Source organism: Paroedura picta, chromosome 1, assembly GCF_049243985.1.
Source record: "Paroedura picta isolate Pp20150507F chromosome 1, Ppicta_v3.0, whole genome shotgun sequence".
In the NCBI taxonomy this organism is placed as follows: Eukaryota; Metazoa; Chordata; class Lepidosauria; order Squamata; family Gekkonidae; genus Paroedura; species Paroedura picta.
Window position 1 is genome coordinate 18,020,053 of NC_135369.1, and position 19,808 is coordinate 18,039,860.

At 52.4% G+C, this 19,808-nt stretch overlaps 1 protein-coding gene across 1 annotated transcript; it reads left to right on the forward strand.

The window, feature by feature from the left end:
- The first annotated feature begins 766 nt into the window (after nt 1-766).
- Nucleotides 767-19,712, forward strand: ESRRA (estrogen related receptor alpha). Its single transcript, XM_077324250.1, has 7 exons — nt 767-977; nt 6,454-6,799; nt 9,104-9,220; nt 12,095-12,220; nt 13,998-14,165; nt 14,700-14,969; nt 17,903-19,712. The coding sequence occupies exons 2-7, from the start codon at nt 6,466-6,468 to the stop codon at nt 18,148-18,150; spliced, it is 1,263 nt and encodes a 420-aa protein (XP_077180365.1). The 5' UTR covers nt 767-977; nt 6,454-6,465; the 3' UTR covers nt 18,151-19,712.
- Nucleotides 19,713-19,808: the final 96 nt, after the last annotated feature.

Genomic DNA, 19,808 nt, shown 5'->3' on the forward strand with positions numbered 1-19,808 from the left:
CGCTGGGCTCCAGTTCCTCCTGTCGGCCCCAGACTTCTACAACCCTAATAATGCGCTGGTTAGTGCTGCTGACTGCGATTCACCTGGAGCCCCCGGGGAGCGACGCCACTTACAAACAACAATCTACCAATAAATTTCTGGGAACGGCCTTGAGCAAGGTCGTAGGCACGCAAGGCGCCCAACATCCAGCAGTGCTGGAAAGCCTTTATTTTAAAACACCTCTTTAAAAAAAAAAACATTAACTGCCGCTTTCCAGGCGCGTCTCCCGCGGCGCCGTCCGCACCCAGCCCGTTCTTTCCATCCCGGGGAAAACGGGCGCCCAAGCAAGGCCTGGAGCCTCCCCTCTCTGGCTTGTCCTCAGAGGCACCCTGCCTCCACATGGAAGCTCCATTTTGCTCCCGCGTTCCTCCTCCCCCCCCCCACGACTCCTGCGTGACCTTGAGAGAGGGACGGGCGGAAGGCAGGCTGGCAGGCAGGGCACCCTCCACGCTTAAGTAAGGAGTGGTGTGGGGAGGGCGGGGATCGACTAGATCCCAGTCCCCCCTTTGCAACGCCGCCTGCGTCCCGCCGCCCCCCGAAACAGGAGAAGGGAGACCGGCAAAAGCGCCCCTTTGCTAGCCCGAGGTAGGCGAGCCGGCGCGAGCGCAGCGCCCGGGAAAAGGAAATGGGCGGGGGGGGGGAGCGGGCGCGCGAGACGCCGCGCGGGGGCGGGGGCCACGTGGGCCGGCGCCCCGCCCCCCCGATCTGCATATCCACCGCCAGGCCCCGCCCCGACCAGCTGGAGGAAACCGAGTAGGAAGTGGGTTGCGATGTCCTTTTGTGTCCTACAGCCGGAGCGAGGAGCCAGCGCGCAGCCCCAGCCTATGGCCCGCCCGGCGCCCGGCGCGCGGGGCCACTGAGCCGCCTGCCTGCCTGCCCTGCTTGCCTGCCCGCCCGCCTTCCCGCCGCAGCCGCCCGGCCCCTCGTCTGCCGCCAAGGTCAGTGCGATCGGGGGGCGGGAGGAGGCGGCGGCGGCCGCGGGGATCTACTAGATCACCCCCCCCCCCCCAGTACCAGCACCCCCACCTCCGGACCGGCTCCATGTGACTGGCGCGGGAGGGAGGGAGGATCGTGCACGCCGTGGCGCAAGGGGAGAGTGGCCGGGCTGGAGGGGTGGGGGGCGGTGGAAAGGACCCCAGGGAGGCGCAGCGGGAGCCTGGCCTCCCGATCCCCCCCACCCCAGAAGTCCGCTCCACGGGGGGCTCCGGCAGAGAGGCACCCAGGCGTCCCAGTGCGCCAGAAGTCGCATATGGAGCGAGACAGACACGTTGCCAGGCGTAGCGATGCGTGTGCCCGGGGTGTGTGTGTGTGTGCGCGTACGCGCGCGCGTGTGTGTACACAAATCATGGTCGGGTCGGGGAATGGACTTGGAGCGACTCTTCTCCGCGGCGGGGTAGGCTGCAGGGGGCATGGGGGATGCACGGGGGAGGCCCCTCTGGCTCTTTGGATGGTTGTCCGGGGAGGGGGGTTGTAACACCCCCGAGGTGCCCGGGAAGGTCATGCGGTGCAACTGGCGGGGTCCCGCTTGCTGGTGCAGGTGGATCGGGGTGCTGTCTGGAGCCAAAGCTAAGCAGGCCCACTGTCAGAAGTGCCAAAGGACCCCAGCCGAGAGACCAGCCAGGGAGATGGAAAAGTTGGGACCTGTTTTCAGGACTAGGTGGGGATATGTTGCGCCCACTCATGCGCGGTCTCAGAGGGACATAGGTATAGCCTCTGCTGCTGCAGGTAAATATTCCCAGTGACCATGGGACAGCAAACACAAGTTTGTGACATGCGTGCGCAGGGGGGGATTAAGTAGAGAAACTCCAATTGACCCTCCTGTCTTGCCCGCTAGGGGGGTACGGCCTTACATGGGGAAGGTGTGGCAGAAGTGCACTGCAGAAGGGTCAAAGGTCACAGGCACGGCTCTGCAGGAGAATCGCGGCAGAGATCCGGATGGAACCATGAACAAAATGTAATGTCCGGGTGCCCAAAGGAAATGTGTTTCTGGGGATCGGGACAGGCAGGGTCTAGGCGGCGTCCGATCACGTCTTCTTCCTTGCATCCATATTTCTGAGCACCCTCTCCGCACCCGCAGCACAACGGGTCAACAGGGGAAAGGCTGAGCGGAATGCGCACCCGTTTGTCTATGAACGGCTTTTCCTAACTTAGGGGTGTGTGGCAGGGTGGGGGAAAAGTTGGGCAATGGTAACCAAAGCCCCCATCTCCCCTGGTTCCCCTCCTTCCTCCGCTTGCACAAACGCCACTCTCCGTACTGATTGGTTAAGGGATGGGACACCATGTTAAGGGGACAAAGGTCCAGGGACTGGCCAGGCAAAATGTGGCAAGAGAGGCCCATGAGCAGAAGCGAGGGGGGGGATCCCTCAGGGTCATAGGCGACACATGTGGGGACATGCGCCATTCACGCGTGAGCTTACGCTGCCGTCAGACGTCCAGGAGTGCATGTATGGGCGGTGTTCTTCTTTGGCTCAGAACATGGGACGGCGCTCATTAAAGCTAAGCCAGTGCCGCAATCCCTTTGGAACCGGAGCATCTAAAATGGTTCCTGGCGCGAGCGTTTACCTGTTCTCCAAACTCTTAAAAACATGTCAGGGAACTGAGAACCTCAACCCACCATGCCCCGAACCAGGGGTAGTCAAACTGCGGCCCTCCAGATGTCCATGGACTACAATTCCCATGAGCCCCTGCCAGCAAATGCTGGCAGGGGCTCATGGGAGTTGTAGTCCATGGACATCTCGAGGGCCGCAGTTTGACTACCCCTGCCCCAAACTCTCATAATAAATTCCTAGGCAGACACTAACACACCCCGCTGAAGTTTCACGCAGTATCTGCCACGGAGGGGAGACGGGAGGGCAAAGTAAGCCGGCAAGGAATTCTGAGTCAGGCTGCGAGGAGAGTGACGCGGCACCATCCTCAGGGTGCGTTGGGTGCCCAGTGGGCGCGAGGAAGTCGGGCCGAGCTTGTTGATCTGCTCGAAATAATCCTTTGGTGACCCTTATCTTCTTCCTGCAGTGTTAATTGTGTGAGTGTGTTGTGTGTGTGTGTGGGGGGGTATGTCTGAGTATGTGTGTGTGTGTGGGGGGGTTAATCCTTGTTGCATTGAAGTGAGGCAGAGCTACGGCGGGTTGTTGAGCCAAGAGGCTATTCCTGTCCTTGGGCGGTTGGCGTTTTAACTCTCAAACCTCCAGAGGGTGACCAGCGTCCGGAGTGGCGGCGCTTAAGGTGGCGGCGAGGGTGCGCCTGCTTTTGTGACACCTCCAGTCCCGCCCGGGTGCCCGTCTGTGTCTCCCTGGAGTGACCTTGAGGCCGCTCCGGATGCTGGGAGCTGGTAACCGTGCCAGCAGCTGAGATGGAGAGCGGGGGCCGAAGCCAGGGTTTGGGGAAAAGGGGGGCTCAGAGGCCTACGTGACAGAACTTATCCCAAGGGGGTTCTGTGACGCCCAGACCCACAAGGGTGGTGGTGGGGGGACTGCGACGAACGGAGGCGTTTTGCAGTGTGATTCAGTTGGGTCTCCCAGCTGGTCTGAAGCAGCAGAACAAAGTTTGGTGTCCTTGAAGGACCACAAAAGTTTTATTCACGTTGTAAGCTGTCGTGGGAACGCACACTTCCTCAGATACGATGAAATGGAAATTACCAGTCTGTACATCATTCGTTGTCCCTCTTATTTGGAACGGTAGATTCAAATGTACCATAATGAATAGCAGAATGTGATGTAATTTGGAATGGAAGATTTCTCTGGGCTCGGAGCAGGGGCTGCAACTACACAGTTGATCACCCTGCTCAAAGAAGTGTTCAAGAGGAGACAGAAGGAGCATAATGTCAGGGCCTCTGTTAATTACTCGCAGAATTCCTCAATGCAGGATACATCTGCCCATCAATCTCTAATTTTGACTTCCTTATTTCCTTCACTATGTCCTGTTCCCGTCTTCCCGCTCCCCCCGGAATTAAATGGTAGCCATATACATTAAGCGTAATTGTTCCTGTTTGGTTCTGGAATCTGCTATGAAACAACAAAAGAGGGAACAAAGTAGCCCAACCTGTGTTCACAAGGTAGGAACCTAAAAGGTTGAGTAGCAGCAGAATAGAGAGGCTATCTGGGCTCTTGTCGTTCATCCATGTGCCAAAATGTTTTGGATTTCTGCAGTAGTGCGCGATATATATTGATGTTTTTATGTTTTATATGTGCACATGTATTGAAATAAATATTTGCATTTTAATATTTAATGCGTATTTTGCTGCTGCTCAACCTTTCAGGTTCCTACCTTGATTTGGCTAAACATCTTCATTACAATGTAAGCCAATTTACTGCTCTCCCACTCCCAAGAGCCAGCTTGGTGTCGTGGTTAAAAGCGGCAGCCTCTAATGTAGAGAGCCTTACTCCTCCCACGTGTGCAGCCAGCTGGGTGACCTTGGGCTAGTCACAGTCCTGTTAGAGCTGTTCTTGCAGAGTAGTGCCCTCAGAGCTCCCTCAGCCCCACCTACTTCACAGGGTGCCTGTTGGTAGGAAGGGTAGGCGCTTTGAGATTCCTTTGCATTTTAAAAAGAGGGGTAGGAAAAAACAGCTCTTCTTCAGTTTGTTAGTCAGTTTGTTATTCAGTTTGGAGCACATGGGTTAAGGCAGGGGTAGTCAAACTGGGGCCCTCCAGATGTCCATAGACTACAATTCCCAGGAGCCCCTGCCAGAATTCGCTGGCAGGGTCTCATGGGAATTGTAGTCCATGGACATCTGGAGGGCCCCAGTTTGACTCCTCCTGGGTTAAGGTCTTTACTGGCTACCAGAAAATGATACCTTTCTGGTGTTTATTTCATGGGGCAAAAGATAGGTTTGGACAGTTCCTCCTGCTTCCCACCATAGGCACGAGGCTAGGGGTGGACCTCCCCTAATTCATACAATGCTGCTGAGACCTCATCCCGCAGTTCCGGTACTTTTCCCTGAGTTGAATCCCTCACTGGCTGAGCATTTTAGAGAAAATACTCTTCACACTTCAAATATTGGTGGGTGGAAGTAGGTGGGTGTTAGGCCTTTTATCCCTGTCAGATTTTTTTAGCCTGACAAGTAGTGGAAGCCTTTTTGGATCAACTGAGTTCCCCCTGCTTCAGGAGCTTACACTGATTTCAGACTGGCTGGCTGACTTTGGGGTGCAGGCATGCCTAGGAAGAAGAAGAAGAAGAGTTGGTTCGTACATGCCACTTTTCTCCACCCGAAGGAGTCTCAAAGCGGCTTAAATTCACCTTCCCTTTCCTCTCCTCACAACAGACACCCTGTGAGGGGGGTGAGGCTGAGAGAGCCCTGATATTCCTGCTCAGTCAGAACAGCTTTATCAGTGCTATGGCGAGTCCAAGGTCACCCGGCTGGCCGCATTTGGAGGAGGAGCATGGAATCAAACCTGGCTCACTAGATTAGAAGTCCGTATTCCTAACTAGTGCACCAAGCTGCCTGGTTGACTGGATAGGATCAGAAGCAGCATGGCATAACTTTTGATGGCCCCCGAAATCCAGTTCCTGAAAATACTCTGTTGATTCTTATAAATGTGTATCAGGCAGGTCATTTTGTTATCCGCTTGTGATTTGACAAATACCCCCATTATAAAGTTGGGGAGAGGCTGTGGCTCAATGGTAGAGCATCTGTTTGGCATGCAGGAGGTTCCTGGTTCAGCCCCCGGCATCCCCAGTTAATAGTTGAGATCCAGCCTGGTGTAGTGGTTATAGAGCGGCAGACTTTAATCTGGAGAACTGGTGCCCTTCTCCACATATAGCCAAATGGGTGACCTGGCTTAGACCAATCACAGTTCTCTTAGAATTGCTCTTGCAGAGTATTTCTCTCAGAACTCTCTTGGCCCAACCTCCCTCCCAGGGTGTCTGTTGTAGGGAGAGGAAGGGGAAGCTGTTTGTAAGCTGCTTTGGGAATCCTTAGAGGAGTGGAAAATGGAACATGAAATGAGGGCTTTTCTTAAAAAGATCTAGCAGTGGTGGTGCTGGACCATGGCAGTAGGTTGCAGCTGATTTATGGCAACTCCATCGGTTGAAAATAATGTTCAGGGGTGGTCTGGCATCATGATCCCATCCAAATACCATCCAGGGACCTCCCTGCTCAGCATCCAAGATCTGACAAGATCAAGCCAGCCTGGGCCATACAGGAGACCCCAGAGACCTTCTGCCAGTCTGAGTAGACAATACGGGCCTCGGTGGACCGATGGTCTGATTTAGTACATGGCAGCATCATGCGTTGTGTCCATGATCACTCTTTTGTCATACAAAGAATTTTGTCTAACTTGTCGCACTTCAGCCAAGGGGAAAACACCTTGTAGCATTGCAGTGGTTCCTCCCTCGATTGCTGCCTCCTTGGACCAGACCAAAGGTTGGGTGTGATGCCGCTCTTATCACAGCACCGGTTCGTCTCCCTCTCCCTGCAGCCTCTTCCAACCATGTCGTCCCGGGAACGCCGAGCAGAATTCTTCATCAAAACGGAGCCGGCCTCTCCCGACAGCCTAGCTCAACATAGCCCAAGCGGTTCGTCCGATACCAGTGCCAGCGGGCCTCCCCAGGAACTTGAGAGCGCCGGACCACTGCCCGCCGGGACAGGGGTGTCCCGTCGCCGCCACGACGATGACGCAGACGAGCCCCCTGGGCGGGGCAAGTACATGCTGAGTTCCATGCCCAAGCGGCTCTGCTTGGTGTGTGGAGATGTCGCTTCGGGGTATCACTATGGCGTGGCGTCGTGTGAGGCGTGCAAGGCTTTCTTCAAGCGAACCATCCAAGGTAAGCTCTCCCCACCCAGGCCAGTCCTGAACCACGAGCGGCGTCTGCAGCCTTCCAAAGGTGTCCAGAATACTAGGAAGGTTCTTGGTATGTACCAAGGGTCTTAGTAGACTCCCAGATGCCTCTAAAAAGCCCAGTAGTAGAACACCAATGAAACAGCCCTTCCCTTTTTGCATGAACCTGTGGAATTGAGGTATACTGCTTCCATATATGGAGGCTCCACGTTATCATTGCTGATAACTGTTGAATAGATTTTCTGTTTCTTCGTAATCATTTTCTAAAGACAGGCTGGAAGAGTGAACCAGTGCTATAAGCGAAAAATGACAAGATTTTCTTTTTTGGTGGGTATCAAAGATCCGTAATAGAAATTATCAAATTTTAGCATATTTTGAATTAAGATGCTCTTTGTCATACTATACTGATTGCAGCTGTGTGTGGGATTTTTTAACCAGAGATATGAGTGGGGCAAAAGGAAGGTTTCATCTCTGTGCTAAATTAAAATAACGGTACAAACCACCGTGTTGCTATCCCTTGATGAATTGTAAAATACAATTATAGAGTTGGAAGGGACCTCCAGGGTCATCTAGTCCAACCCCCTGCAGAATGCAGTGAATTCACAACTACCTGCCCACCCACAGTGACCCCAATTCCACGTCCAGATAATTTTCTTCCCCCCAAGAACAGAATCCCTGGCCAGTCTCGCCTGGAAGAAATTTGCCTCTTGACTCCAAAGTGGTGATGGGCAATTCCTGAAGAAGAAGCGTGCGTGAAAGGGTGAAAGAGCCAAGCGCCACAACAGTCCCACCTGCCTAAATTCACAGCATGGGCATTTCTCCCTTTGCTTAAAAACTTTCAAAGAAAGAGAACCCACCACCGCCCAAGGAAACCTGCTCAAAACATGTCAGCATGTGAGACGTCCTGCTAAAGGCAGTTGGTGATTACCTGCTGGAAAAAAATAAGAGATTTTTCCCAAGCAATGTAAGCTAACGAACGCCACCGTGTCTTATGGCAGAAGTACATTACATATTATGAGAAGAGCTACTTCACACAACTTCATTAACTCTGATTCATTTGAGTCAGAACCGAGTTTCCTGTTGTGGGCCTTATCCCTGAATTCCTGAATAATGCAAAGGCAAACATGGACAAAGGTGTAGCCAAATGGCGATATGTGGTGATAGATCTGTCTTTGTCCTTCTGTCTTCTCAAGCCTCTGTCATGCTTTAAAACAGGGTCCCTAACATGGTGCCCCATGTTGCCTGGGAAAGTTGTCTTCAGGTGCACTTTTGCCCAGCTTCTGAGTAGCCGTTGAGGAATCATAGAGTTGGAAGGGACATCCAGGGTCATCTAGTCCAACCCCCTGCACAATGCAGGACGCTTACAACTCACCTGCCCACCCACGGTGACCCCAATTTCATGCCAAAGTGATCCCTCAACCAAAAATCTCCAGAATCCAGCCTGGCCTGGAGAAAATTCACCTACAGTGAATCGCCACAGTGGCGATCAGCAGTTCCCTGGGTAGGCAAGGAAGGGCCACAAGAGATGAACGCTGGCACATCCCTTCCGGCCCACCCACTCACCATCTGCCTAAAGTTCATAAAATTAGCTTTTCTGTGAGATGATTCTCTAGCCTCTGCTTAAGAACTTCCAAAGAAGGAGAACCCACCCTCTCCCGAGGATGCCTGTTCTACTGAGGAGCTGCTCTGTCAGGAACTTCTTCCAGAGGTTTAGCCGAAAATTCTTTTGACTTGATTTCAACCCATCGGTGCCGGGCCTGACCCTCTGGGGATTTTGTTGGCTGCACAGATTCCATCACTTTGGCAGTGGCTGCTATCCCAGCACAAGGATCTTCACAGTGTTGCTGGAGAGAATCTGCAGCACTGAATTTTTCATCATGGGTCAGAATTCCAAAGGTTCCCACAAGCTCAAAAAGTTTGGGGACCCCCTGCATTAGATTACAGCAGGCTTTCTCAACCGGGGTTTCTTGAGGGCCCTGGAAGGGTTTCCTGAATGGCTGAGGGTTAATTATCAATATATTTTTAACATTTGCTATTTTGGGGGTGATATGACCATACGTGGTCAGCTGACCCCCTCCCAAATGGCCCATGATGGGCCTGGAAGGGGTGGGAAGAGAGGGGCCCCAGGTGGGCATGTCCACAGCTATGCTTCCCAACCATATGCTGCGCAATTGGGCCACTGCTGGGGTTTCCCGAGGTCTGCATGGTCAAAAGTTTGAACCTGGGACTTTGTGCATGCAGTGCTGGTGTTTAACCACTGAGCCACGCTCCCCTCCCTATTCTCTCCCAGGCAGCATCGAGTACAGCTGTCCGGCCACCAACGAGTGCGAGATCACAAAACGGCGTCGGAAGGCGTGTCAGGCGTGCCGTTTCACCAAGTGCCTGCGCGTGGGCATGCTCAAAGAAGGTAAGGCTTGCAGGGCTTGGCCTAAAGGAGGCCGGGAGAGGGGTGCCAAAAATATCAGGTCATTCAGGGAGGGCGGTGCAAGGCTGGTTGGAAAATGAGCGGGTGGGGGTGAAAGACTCGGGGTGAGGAAGGGATGGGGCAGGCAATCTTTGGGGAGAAGGCAGAGGATTAGCAGGTCGACGAGCAGAGATCAATTGCTCATTTGCCTAGTTAGATATTAGGGCTGCACCCCTTAATGCAGGGGTAGTCAACCTGTGGTCCTCCAGATGTCCATGGACTACAATTCCCATGAGCCCCTGCCAATGCTGGCAGGAGCTCATGGGAATTGTAGTCCATGGACATCTGGAGGACCACAAGTTGACTACACCTGCCTTAATGGATTTGGTTTTAATTAATGCTTTCTGTGAAATTTGTTTAATTGTAGGTCCACCCTCTTTTTAACATTCTGTCCACAATTCACCAGTGTCCCAGGGATCTTAACTGCACCGGTTTGAAGAGTCAGAGTGGTGTGCTGGTTAAGAACAGCGGCTTGTAATCTGGTGAGCCAGGTTTGCTTCCCCGCTCTACCACATGCAGCCAGCTGGGTGGCCTTGAGCTAGTCACAGTCCTGACAGTGCTGTTCTGACCGAGCCAGTCCTGTTAGAGCTCTCTCAACCCCATCTGCCTCACAGGGTGTCTGTTGTGGGGAGAGGAAGGGAAGGTGATTGTAAGCCATTTTGAGACTCCTTCAGGCAATGCAAAGCAGGGTATAAAAAACAACTCCTACTACAACTAAAAAACCCTTCTATATTGAATAAAGTTACAAGATTTCCAAGTTCCTGTTTCAAATCTTAAAGGTTCTAAGGTGAATTATGAGTGCTTGCACCTTCACCGAAGACCGAAGGCAATTCCAATTTCACATGTGCTCTGGAGGAGGAGGAGGAGTCACAAAGCAACTTACATTTGCCTTCCCTTTCCTCTCCACACAACAGGTAATCTGTGAGGGAGGGGAAGCTGAGAGAGCCCTGATATTACTGCTCGGTCAGAACAGAACTATCAGCACTGTGACTAGCCCAAGGTCACCCACCTGGTTGCAAGTGGAGGAGCGGGGAATCAAACCCGGGTCGCCAGCTCCTAACCAGTATACCAAGCTGGACCCAGAAGGGGCTGGGTCCATGGTACCGTAAAGAAAGCATGCCTGTGGAATGGGGTTTTGGGCCATTCTGATGCAGCCACTGAAATTCCCTCTTCTCCTGAACTTCTGCTCCTTGCAGGCATGGGATTTCTGAACACTCTAGGGCAGGGGTAGTCAAACTGCGGCCCTCCAGATGTCCATGGACTACAATTCCCAGGAGCCCCTGCCGCAGTGTGACTACCCCTGCTCTAGGGGCACAGTGTAGGTGGAGAGAGAGTCAACCATTCCCCCTCCCCTCTTTCCCAAATGCAAGTGCCATTCTCTTGGTGTACGTATGGTTACCTTATGCTGGAGAAAGAGACCCTTTGGAGGCAGCCCAAAGAAATTGAAGCTAAAGATTGCTATCTGAACTTCTGATCCGACCGAGCCACACAGATGACGTCTAGGATTACCCTTTCGAAAAGTTCATTCGCAACTTGGGTTTCTAGCTACATTTCCCCCTCAGGTCCTTTCAGGTCTGGTTCTTGTCCTCAGCAAATTCAAAGCTGAACTGGGCCAAAGTTCTATATAAATATTCAATGAGACGTTCAGCTACAAAAATTCTGAACGAGCTGTTGTTACCAGGCCACTACAGTCGTTTGCCAACTGTTAGATGACCTTGAAAGGCCTTCAGAGTACTGTTCTTCTAACAAACCTTGCACTACCTCAGGTTCAAGGTTTTGGTTTTGACCTTCAAGGCCATCCGTGGTTTAGGCCCAGCATATATGAGGGACCGCCTTTCGCCCTATACCCCCCGCAGGGCTTTACACTCTGCGGCGGCTAACCTATTGGTCATTCCCGGCCCCAAGGAAGCCTGCCTGGCCTCAACCAGGGCCAGGGCCTTCTTGGTCCTGGCCCCAACCTGGTGGAATGAGCTCCCGGAAGAGCTGAGGGCCCTGCGGGAATTACCAGCATTCCGCAGGGCCTGTAAGTCGGAGCTCTTCCGCCAGGCTTATAGCTGAGGCCGGGTGGAAAGAAGATCAGACCCCCCCCTCACAAACTGGCGGTAGAGAGTGTCACCCCCCCCCCCCCCCCCGTAGTTGAGGATGCGGAGACTAAATGAGTTAGATTAAGCCATCATTGTTGCCACTGTGACCAATTGGTTACCAACTATTGTCAATTTATTGGAACTTATTGTTATTTTATGGTTTTTAGGGGATGGGGTTATGTAAGCCGCCTCGAGCCTTCGGGGGGAGGCGGGATATAAATACAATAATAATAATAATAATAACTATAATTCTGTAATAATGGAGCTAAAACGAAAAAGGTCCTGTTCCATCTCATGCCTGACTTTAGAGAGGAAGGGAGCTGCTGAGAATGTAATAGGTAAAGAAGCTCACCTAGAGATAGGCATGCTTCCAAGGAGGGTGTAGGTCAAAATTCTTTGAATTGCGCCTTGAGACTCGAGACTTGCCAGTGTGGTTAACTCAGGAGAGGTCAAATTCAGAGGAGAGATGCTCCGAGCGTGTAAATACTGCCTTTCCTCCTTAGTTGGTTTATTAATATATTTACATCCCGCCTTCCCTCTTGATTCAAGGCGGCTTCAATAATAAATCAGCACAGCTAAACTATACTCCTCTGGGATTTGGAAACCAAGGATTCTGGATTAGATTTAACATCTTGTAGGCCTCTCCTGCCTTTTCCAAAATTATAGTATTTAGTAGTCCTCCAGAACATTTCCCCTTCATTGTTTCTCTCCTCTATCCCGGTTGATCCTTCAGGAGTACGTCTAGACCGGGTGCGAGGAGGACGGCAGAAATACAAGCGCCGGCCAGAGGTGGAAGGTGCCACCTACCCCAGCGCCTTCGTCACCCCGCAGATCGCCACGGCAACCGCCAAGAAACCAGGTGAGGAGGGAAAGGCCTGCCCCTCTTCACCGAACGCCGAAGAGATCTGGGATACAACAGGAACAAAATTACCATTGCCCCAAAAGCTTCAGTTCCCTTGGGAGGAATGCGAGCTGGAATCCCCCTTGGGGCTTTGAGGGCCTGGAGGGCCAATGCTGCCACCATGCAAGGGAGAAAGAGAAGAGCCACCGGTGAAAGCGTGCCGTACAGCATGCCACCTGGAGATACTGTTTACTTGCCGCGGGCAACCAATTGCAAGCCTCCTGAAGTGACTGGCGGGATCAGCCAGGCCCTGGTTCCATAAGTGAGCAGTCCCCATTGCCATGGCAACATGACTGGCACAACCAGAAGAAGGCCAGCAGCCAGGAGAGAAGGAGAGAGTGGGAGGAGGATGGAAGGATTTAATATGTTCGCATGAGGGGGCCGGGACGCACCAATTGTACTGCCCTCGTGGCCCATTCAGAAGGGGTGAAGCTCAGGCGCCCACATGAAACAAACAGGAGTAAAGAGTAACAAATTGGAGGGAGGGATACGCTTGCACCCTTCTTCCTGACGTGAGAGTATTCCTCAAGCAGTGCGAATTTGGGACCCCCCAGGGTGTATTCAGTTGTGATTTGTCTTAATCGGTGGGATAATGGAAGTTTTCAGCTAGGGTTGGGAGCTTCCTGGAGGGCTGGCCAAACTGTGGCTCTCCAGATGTCCCTGGACTACAATTCCCATGAGCCCCTACAAGCACACGCTGACAGGGATTCATGGTAATTGTAGTCCAAGGACATCTGGAGAGTCATGGTTTGGTCAACCGTCCAGTCTGCCCCCCAAAGCCGCCATTTTCTCCAGGGGAAGTGATCTCTGCACTCTGAAGATCAGTTGTAATTCTGGGGGTTTTCCAGGCCCTAGCTGGAGGTTGGCAATTTTAAAGGGGGGATTTGGCCCTTTTTATATCCTTGCCTGATTTTAAGGGGAGGGGCTGTGGCTTCATGGAAGAGCCTCTGCTTTGCATGCAGCAAGTCCCAGGTTCAATCCCAGACTTCTCCAGTTAAAAGAACCAGGCAACAGGTAATGTGAAACACTTCAATGCATGTTCATGTCATGGAATCCTAGAGTTGGTAGGGGCCATACAGGCTATCTGGTCCAACCCCTTGCTCAGTCCGGGAACAGCCTAAGTATCGACTGATGTACATCAGTCCGTTTTCTAGTCTGTGGCATCAAGTCACACAAGTGTGTCCAGGGGCATTACCAAAAGGGGAGAAGTGGAGGAGGCCCAGCACTCTACTGTGTTTCCTCACACTTTTCAACTTTTCAAGTACAAAGAGAAGGAAGGAAATTTCGGGAGTGTAACTTCCCCTGACACCTGCATATGCTAATAAAGTAATTCTTCAGACAAAGCATAATATACTCGACAAACATACTGCTTTGTGCACTGGCCGTAAAATTTAGATGACGTTGTATAGGAGATTCTGGATTGTATATGTTTTAGGAGAATTTTATCCAGGGTTTTTATCTGTTGTAACCTGCCATGAGCCTTGTGGGAGTGGCGGGCTAAAAATCGAATAAACTAAACTAAAATTCATGGAGGAAGAGAGGTCCGTCAGTGGTTCGTGACGGCTTAATGAAGCCCGTATGTTCAGAGGCAGCGTACCTGTGAGCATCAGTGTTTGAGGGACACAACTACAGGAGGCCACTGGCTTGTGATCTCAGGAAACGAGTTGGAAAAAAGAAGCTGGAACCATCCAGCATCGGCCTGATGAGGCGGACCTCTTCTTATGTTCCCCTCTAGCTCCCATGAATACGATGGTGTCCCACTTGCTGGTGGCGGAGCCTGAAAAGCTGTACGCCATGCCTGACCCTGCGCTTCCTGATGGACCGGCCAAGGCTGCAAGCACTTTGTGTGACCTGGCTGACCGGGAGATTGTGGTCATCATCGGGTGGGCCAAAAACATACCAGGTGAGAACAGGAGCGCAAGTTAACAGCTAGCGGTCGTCCACAGGAGACACTAGGATCGTGCCGGGTATGAACGTGCACGAAATACTGCCAGTCGCACAGCACTGTGCTACATGTTTTCAGTATGTGAAAAGGAGCCTGATAGGTAGTTCAAATGGCTCGCAAATGGCCAAACTGCTCATAGAAGCTTCAGTTCCCTGCTTCCATTGTTCACCCAGTGAGAACGGGATGAGAACAAAGCTCACCGTCCTCTGAGCTTCCCTGTTTCCTAAGGCTGTTTTAACCACATACCACCAGCCTCCGCACACAGTGAAACAGGCATCACTGTTGTTGTTAGGTGCGAAGTCGTGTCCGACCCATTGTGACCCCATGGACAATGATCCTCCATGTCATCAGTAGCCGAAGGAGGAAAAAACCCCAATGTCTCCATGCACTGGTCTCCTGGAGAGAATTCTCAACTCGCCCCAGGTGACCCAGCCACTGGCTGCTGCTGCCTGCTGTGTTAATCCCCTCCTCCCGCTCTTCTCCCCGAGGCAGGATTTCCAGCCCTCTCCTTGGCAGACCAGATGTCCGTCCTGCAGAGCGTATGGCTGGAGGTACTGCTGCTGGGCGTGGCCTGGCGTTCGTTGCCCTGCGAAGACGAGATAGTCTTTGCGGAGGACTTTGCGCTAGACGAAGAAGCGGCTCGGGCGGCAGGGCTGCTGGAGCTCAGCGGCGTGGTCCTACAGCTGGTGCGCAAATACCGTGCCCTGCGCCTGGAGAGGGAGGAGTACGTGCTTCTCAAGGCCTTGGCGCTGGCTAACTCAGGTGAGTCCCAGTGCGGGGCGGGGAGGAGCCAGCTGGAGGGTGGTTTGCAAAGGGCTCAGGGCTCAAGAAAGGGGCAGAGATGGTTTGCATGCATACAATATTGCATGTGTGCTTGGAAAACGGTTGAGCAGAAAACTAAAGAGCTAATTGGCACTGGCAGTCTTCAAGCAAAGGTTAGATACACACTTTTCTTGGATGCTTTGGGCTAATCCTGCGTTGAGCAGGGGCTTGGACTAGATGGCCTGTCTGGCCCCTCCCAACTCTATGATTCTAATTGGAAGGGGGGGTCACAGCCACATGGAGCCTGGGCCTTCTCCGTGGCCCCAACCTGGTGGGATGGGCTCCCCAACAAGATTAAGGCCCTATCAGAACGGTTCTGTAGGGCTGCAAAACAGTTCTGTAAGGCTCCCAGGCTTTCGGTTGAGACAGCATCAGGAACCACCCTCAAACCTGGCCCTGTCAAGCAATTCTGACACTCCACACACCCCAACATAAAGCTGCTGCCCAGCTGCCATTGCCCCGCTCTGACCAGATCTATTACCCTGTTCACAGAGTCCTGAATTTTGACTGTTGTTCACCCTGTTTATTACAGCTTCTGTTCATATTGCTATACATGTTTAAAATGTACTCGTTCTGCTGTTCCATGTACACTGCCCCGAGACGTTGCAGTGAGGAGTGGTATCTATAAATCTAAATAAATAGAGAGAATTTTCAGCCCTGAACTGGATAACTCAGGCTACTTCATCTAAGCAGGGACAGCACTGGTCAGTATTTGGAGAGGAGGCCACGAAGGTAGTCCAGGGTTGCTGCACACAGGCAGGCAAAGGGAAACCACCTCTGGGTGGCTCTTGGCTTGAAAACCCTGTGGGGAGTTCCATAAATCGATTGCCACTTAACATCAGAAGGAAAAAAAGTTTTTCAAGGCAAGAGATGAACGCAGGTGATTGGCCACCGTCTTCCCCTGCAGAGCAGCCTTATACTTCCTTGTGGGTCTCCCATCCACACACTGTCCAGGGCTGACCCTACTTAGCATCCAAGATCTGATGAGGTTGGCCTCACCTGGGCTATCCAGGTCAGGACAATATGTGTGTTTCTTTAAGGAAAGAACCCACAGTTTACCAGGCCTTTAGTTCCCTCCGCTGGGCATAATGACCAGCCATGTATCCAGGAGTGGTATCCATGTATTTCCAGCATCAGAATAGGCTAACATCTGCATGGGTTGACACATTATTTTCCTGGCTTGAAAACAAATCAGTGGGCATCACTTTTAACTGGCTTCAAAGCAAACAGGTTCTTTTTTTAAACCAGGTTGGTCTGCAGTAAAACTGGCTTTGCGTCCAATAGCACTCTAGAGACCAACAAGAGTTTTGGAGTACAAGCTTTTGAGTGTCTTCTCTTCTTCAGATCTGATTAAGTGAGCTTTGTCTCTCGAAAGCTTATACCCCCCAAAAGTTTGTTAGGGTCTAAGGCAGTGGTCCCCAATCCCCATTCCGGGGACCGGTCCACATATCAGTCGGTACCAGGCTGCAGCTCCTCCTCGTCCTCCTCCCCAGCTGCTGCCTCGGGGGCTGCCCTGCCACTCTGCCACCAGCTCACCTTTGGTACTCTCTGGCAGCTGGCATGGCTGGGGCTCCCCCTCAGCGTGGCGCTTCACACCTGCTGCTGGCAGCGCCCCCCCAGCGGGCGGCGGGAAGTCGGGCACCGGCGGAAAAGCAAGTGGAGCAGGGGCTCAGGTGGTGGTGGCGACATCCCTTGGCAAAAGATCACCCCCTCCTGGGCCTCAGTAAAATTGTCAAGCATTGACCGGTCCCCGATGATAAAAAGGCTGGGAACCTCTGGTCTAATGGATTCCTAGCCAGGGCTCCGTGTGAGCTCCCCAGCCTTTCCCCTATGCTGGCTCATGGGAATTGTAGTCCATGGACACCTGGAGAGCTACACTTTAGCCACCCCTGCCCTATATCCAGCTTGAATGGACTCAGCCGCAAGCTGTTCCCAGCATTGCTGTGAAAAGCAGCGAAACAGCTGCTTCCATTGACCCGGGAGTGATGTTCTCACGTGGTTACCTTGCCTGGGAAAGGAGGCAGTTCCTGGATGCCTACGCCTGTCTCATACTGCCTCCTTTCTCCCCTCCAAGTCCTCCTTTGGTCTGGCCATCTGACATCACTTCTGGCCCAGTTCCAGGGCTCCTCCATGCCTGAAAAATATTTCGGAGGCTTCTCCACAGTCAAAAGGTTGAAAAGGGCCGCTCTAAGGTGCTACTGGATCGTGGGTTTTTGTATTTGTGTTGTACTAGGGGGGCTATTTCATAGAATCATAGAATAATAAGAGTTCGAAGGGACCTCCTCGGTCATCTAGTCCAACCCCCTGCACTATGCAGGACACTCACATCCCTATTGCTCATCCACTGTAACCTGCCACCCCTTGAGCCTTCACAGAATCAGCCTCTCCATCAGATGGCTATCCAGCCTCTGCTTAAAAATTTCCACTTAATTAAAACAATTTGATTTATTTTTGTTTCTTAATTTTATACCACCCTCCTTTGCGGCTCAGGGCAGCTCACGGCCTAGATTCACAGGTTCACCAGTTCCATGATAATAGGAGGCACAGTACTCCGGAAATTAAACTCAGTAACTTGTATCAACATTATAAACTGTTAGCCACGTCACCATTTAACATAAACTATTGCTTGACGGATGGGCTGGCCCGGAGATGGCCTTGCAGCATATCTGGTGGGGAGGGGTTGTGAGGGGCCCGGTAGATGTTAACGGTAAGTAATTTAGGCCTACAGACTGTTGGCTGTCATTTTCTGCTTTGTGGCACTGAACTAGAAGCCCCCAGGCCCCATGATGGTGGCCCAAAACAGTGAACTCCAGCGGTGGCCTGTCTGCCTGCCTCTCTCTCAACACAAATTCCTCCCCCCTCCCTTCCTGCAGACTCTGTGCATATTGAAGACATGACTGCCGTCCAGCGGCTCCGGGATGTGCTCCACGAGGCGCTTCTGGAATACGAAGCATCGCGGCGTCCCGAGGAACCCCGCCGGGCCGGACGCCTCCTCCTCACCCTGCCCCTGCTCCGCCAGACGGCCACCCGCGTCCTTCACCATTTCTACAGCCTCAAGCTGGAGGGCAAAGTCCCCATGCATAAGCTTTTCCTGGAGATGCTAGAGGCCATGATGGACTGAAGGAGAGGCCATGGGGGGCAGGATTGGGGACGGATGTGTGTGTGGGGGAACAGAGGTCCTGAGAGTGCAGCGCAGGCGGGCAGGGATCAGGGACCGGAAGAGAGGGAAAGAGACTTTAAGGCCTGGATCGGGCTCCTCATCCCGCCGGATCCCTGCCGCCATTCATCTGCATATGTCAAAAAAAAAAAAACATTTCAAAATGTATGCAAACCGTAATAACCGCCCACTGCTTTGCACTGAGGCTGATGGGGATGGACCCAGCCACGAGGAAGAGCTATCTTAAAACCAGGCAGCAGGACCGGGGTGGGGTGTGGGGGGAAAGTTTGGAGAGTCACACTGGAAGCCATATTTTAATTTATTAATGCAGGGAAGGGAGGTGGGAGGGGTGGGGGAAATTAGCCACCGTAGACTTAGCTTGGAAGCCATATTGGATGGGAGTGGCATGATGGTGGGGGAGGGGAGGGGAATGTCACCTGTTGTGTGTGTGAAGGGAAGGGGGGAATGATTGACTCCTTCTTCCCCAGGAGTCTGGTAAAGGGTGAGGCAGAGCAGAGACGTCATCCCCTCCCCGTGCTATTCACAGCGCCCGACCTGTCGACTCCACATGTGTTTTCCCATGGGCTGGGCCCAACCAAATGCACCTTAAGGGGTGGGGGTGTTACGATTAAACTAGTAATAAAGCCTCACAGCTCCAGGAACGAGGGAGACAAATGGGACGGGAACGGGAATGGGGGAAAGCACCCTCTTGCCTTGTCTGTCTGGTATCTATCCAGCATCTCTGGAGGAGATGAAGACAAATATCCTCTCCTCATTCTTCACTATCCTGTGACAGTCCCCCCCCCCTCCAACTGAGAGTGTTGCATTATCACTTTTAAGCAATAAAAGACACACACACTGGGGTGGGGTAGATCTCTGATCCAGAGGGAGGGGGCTGTATCCGATTCCACGCTTTACGGGGAGCCTGCCTTAAGATTTAAGGATCAGGGGGTTCATTACAGGAAAAAGCTTCAGTGCTCCATCCAGCAAAGCTCCTTCTCAGATTTCCCTTGTAGCAATAGTTGAAAAGGCAATTTTGCTTTTTGTTTTTTCAGGGGTGATCTCTTCCTCCCTCCCCACTGCCATAGAGAGGCTGAATAGCCATCCTTTCCCCCTCCCCGTCCCCCCCAAGACCAATCAAGCCAACTCCCGTCTTCTACCCAAAGCAATAAACCCCACCTCACCCTTCCGACTCACTGAACTAAGAAGGGAGGCTGCATGGCTTGAAGCCAAGAGCCGTGTACATAGCAATATATTTTACTGTATATTTGTTGCAGGAAACTCAATCTACCCCATTTCCGGCTCGCTTTCCCTCCCTGGGGTAGGGGTGGGGATGCAGCCTCCCTGGCCCTGCTCTGGGAGGGAAGTTAGGAGAAGTTGGAGAGTTTTTTTTTAATTAAATTATGTGTGTGTACATATTATAAATACCTCTGATTTGTGTGTAGGCGCCTGCACATACACATACATAGAGAGCTCTATTACCGAACAAATTAAAAGAGGCTGCCGCCATAGCCTGATGAAGGGTCCTTTGCTGTCTGTTCTCTTTTTGACTACAGGGTGGGGCTGCAGGACCCAGGGTGGGACCCCATGCTGCTATTAAGAGATAAGCTAAGCACCTTTTA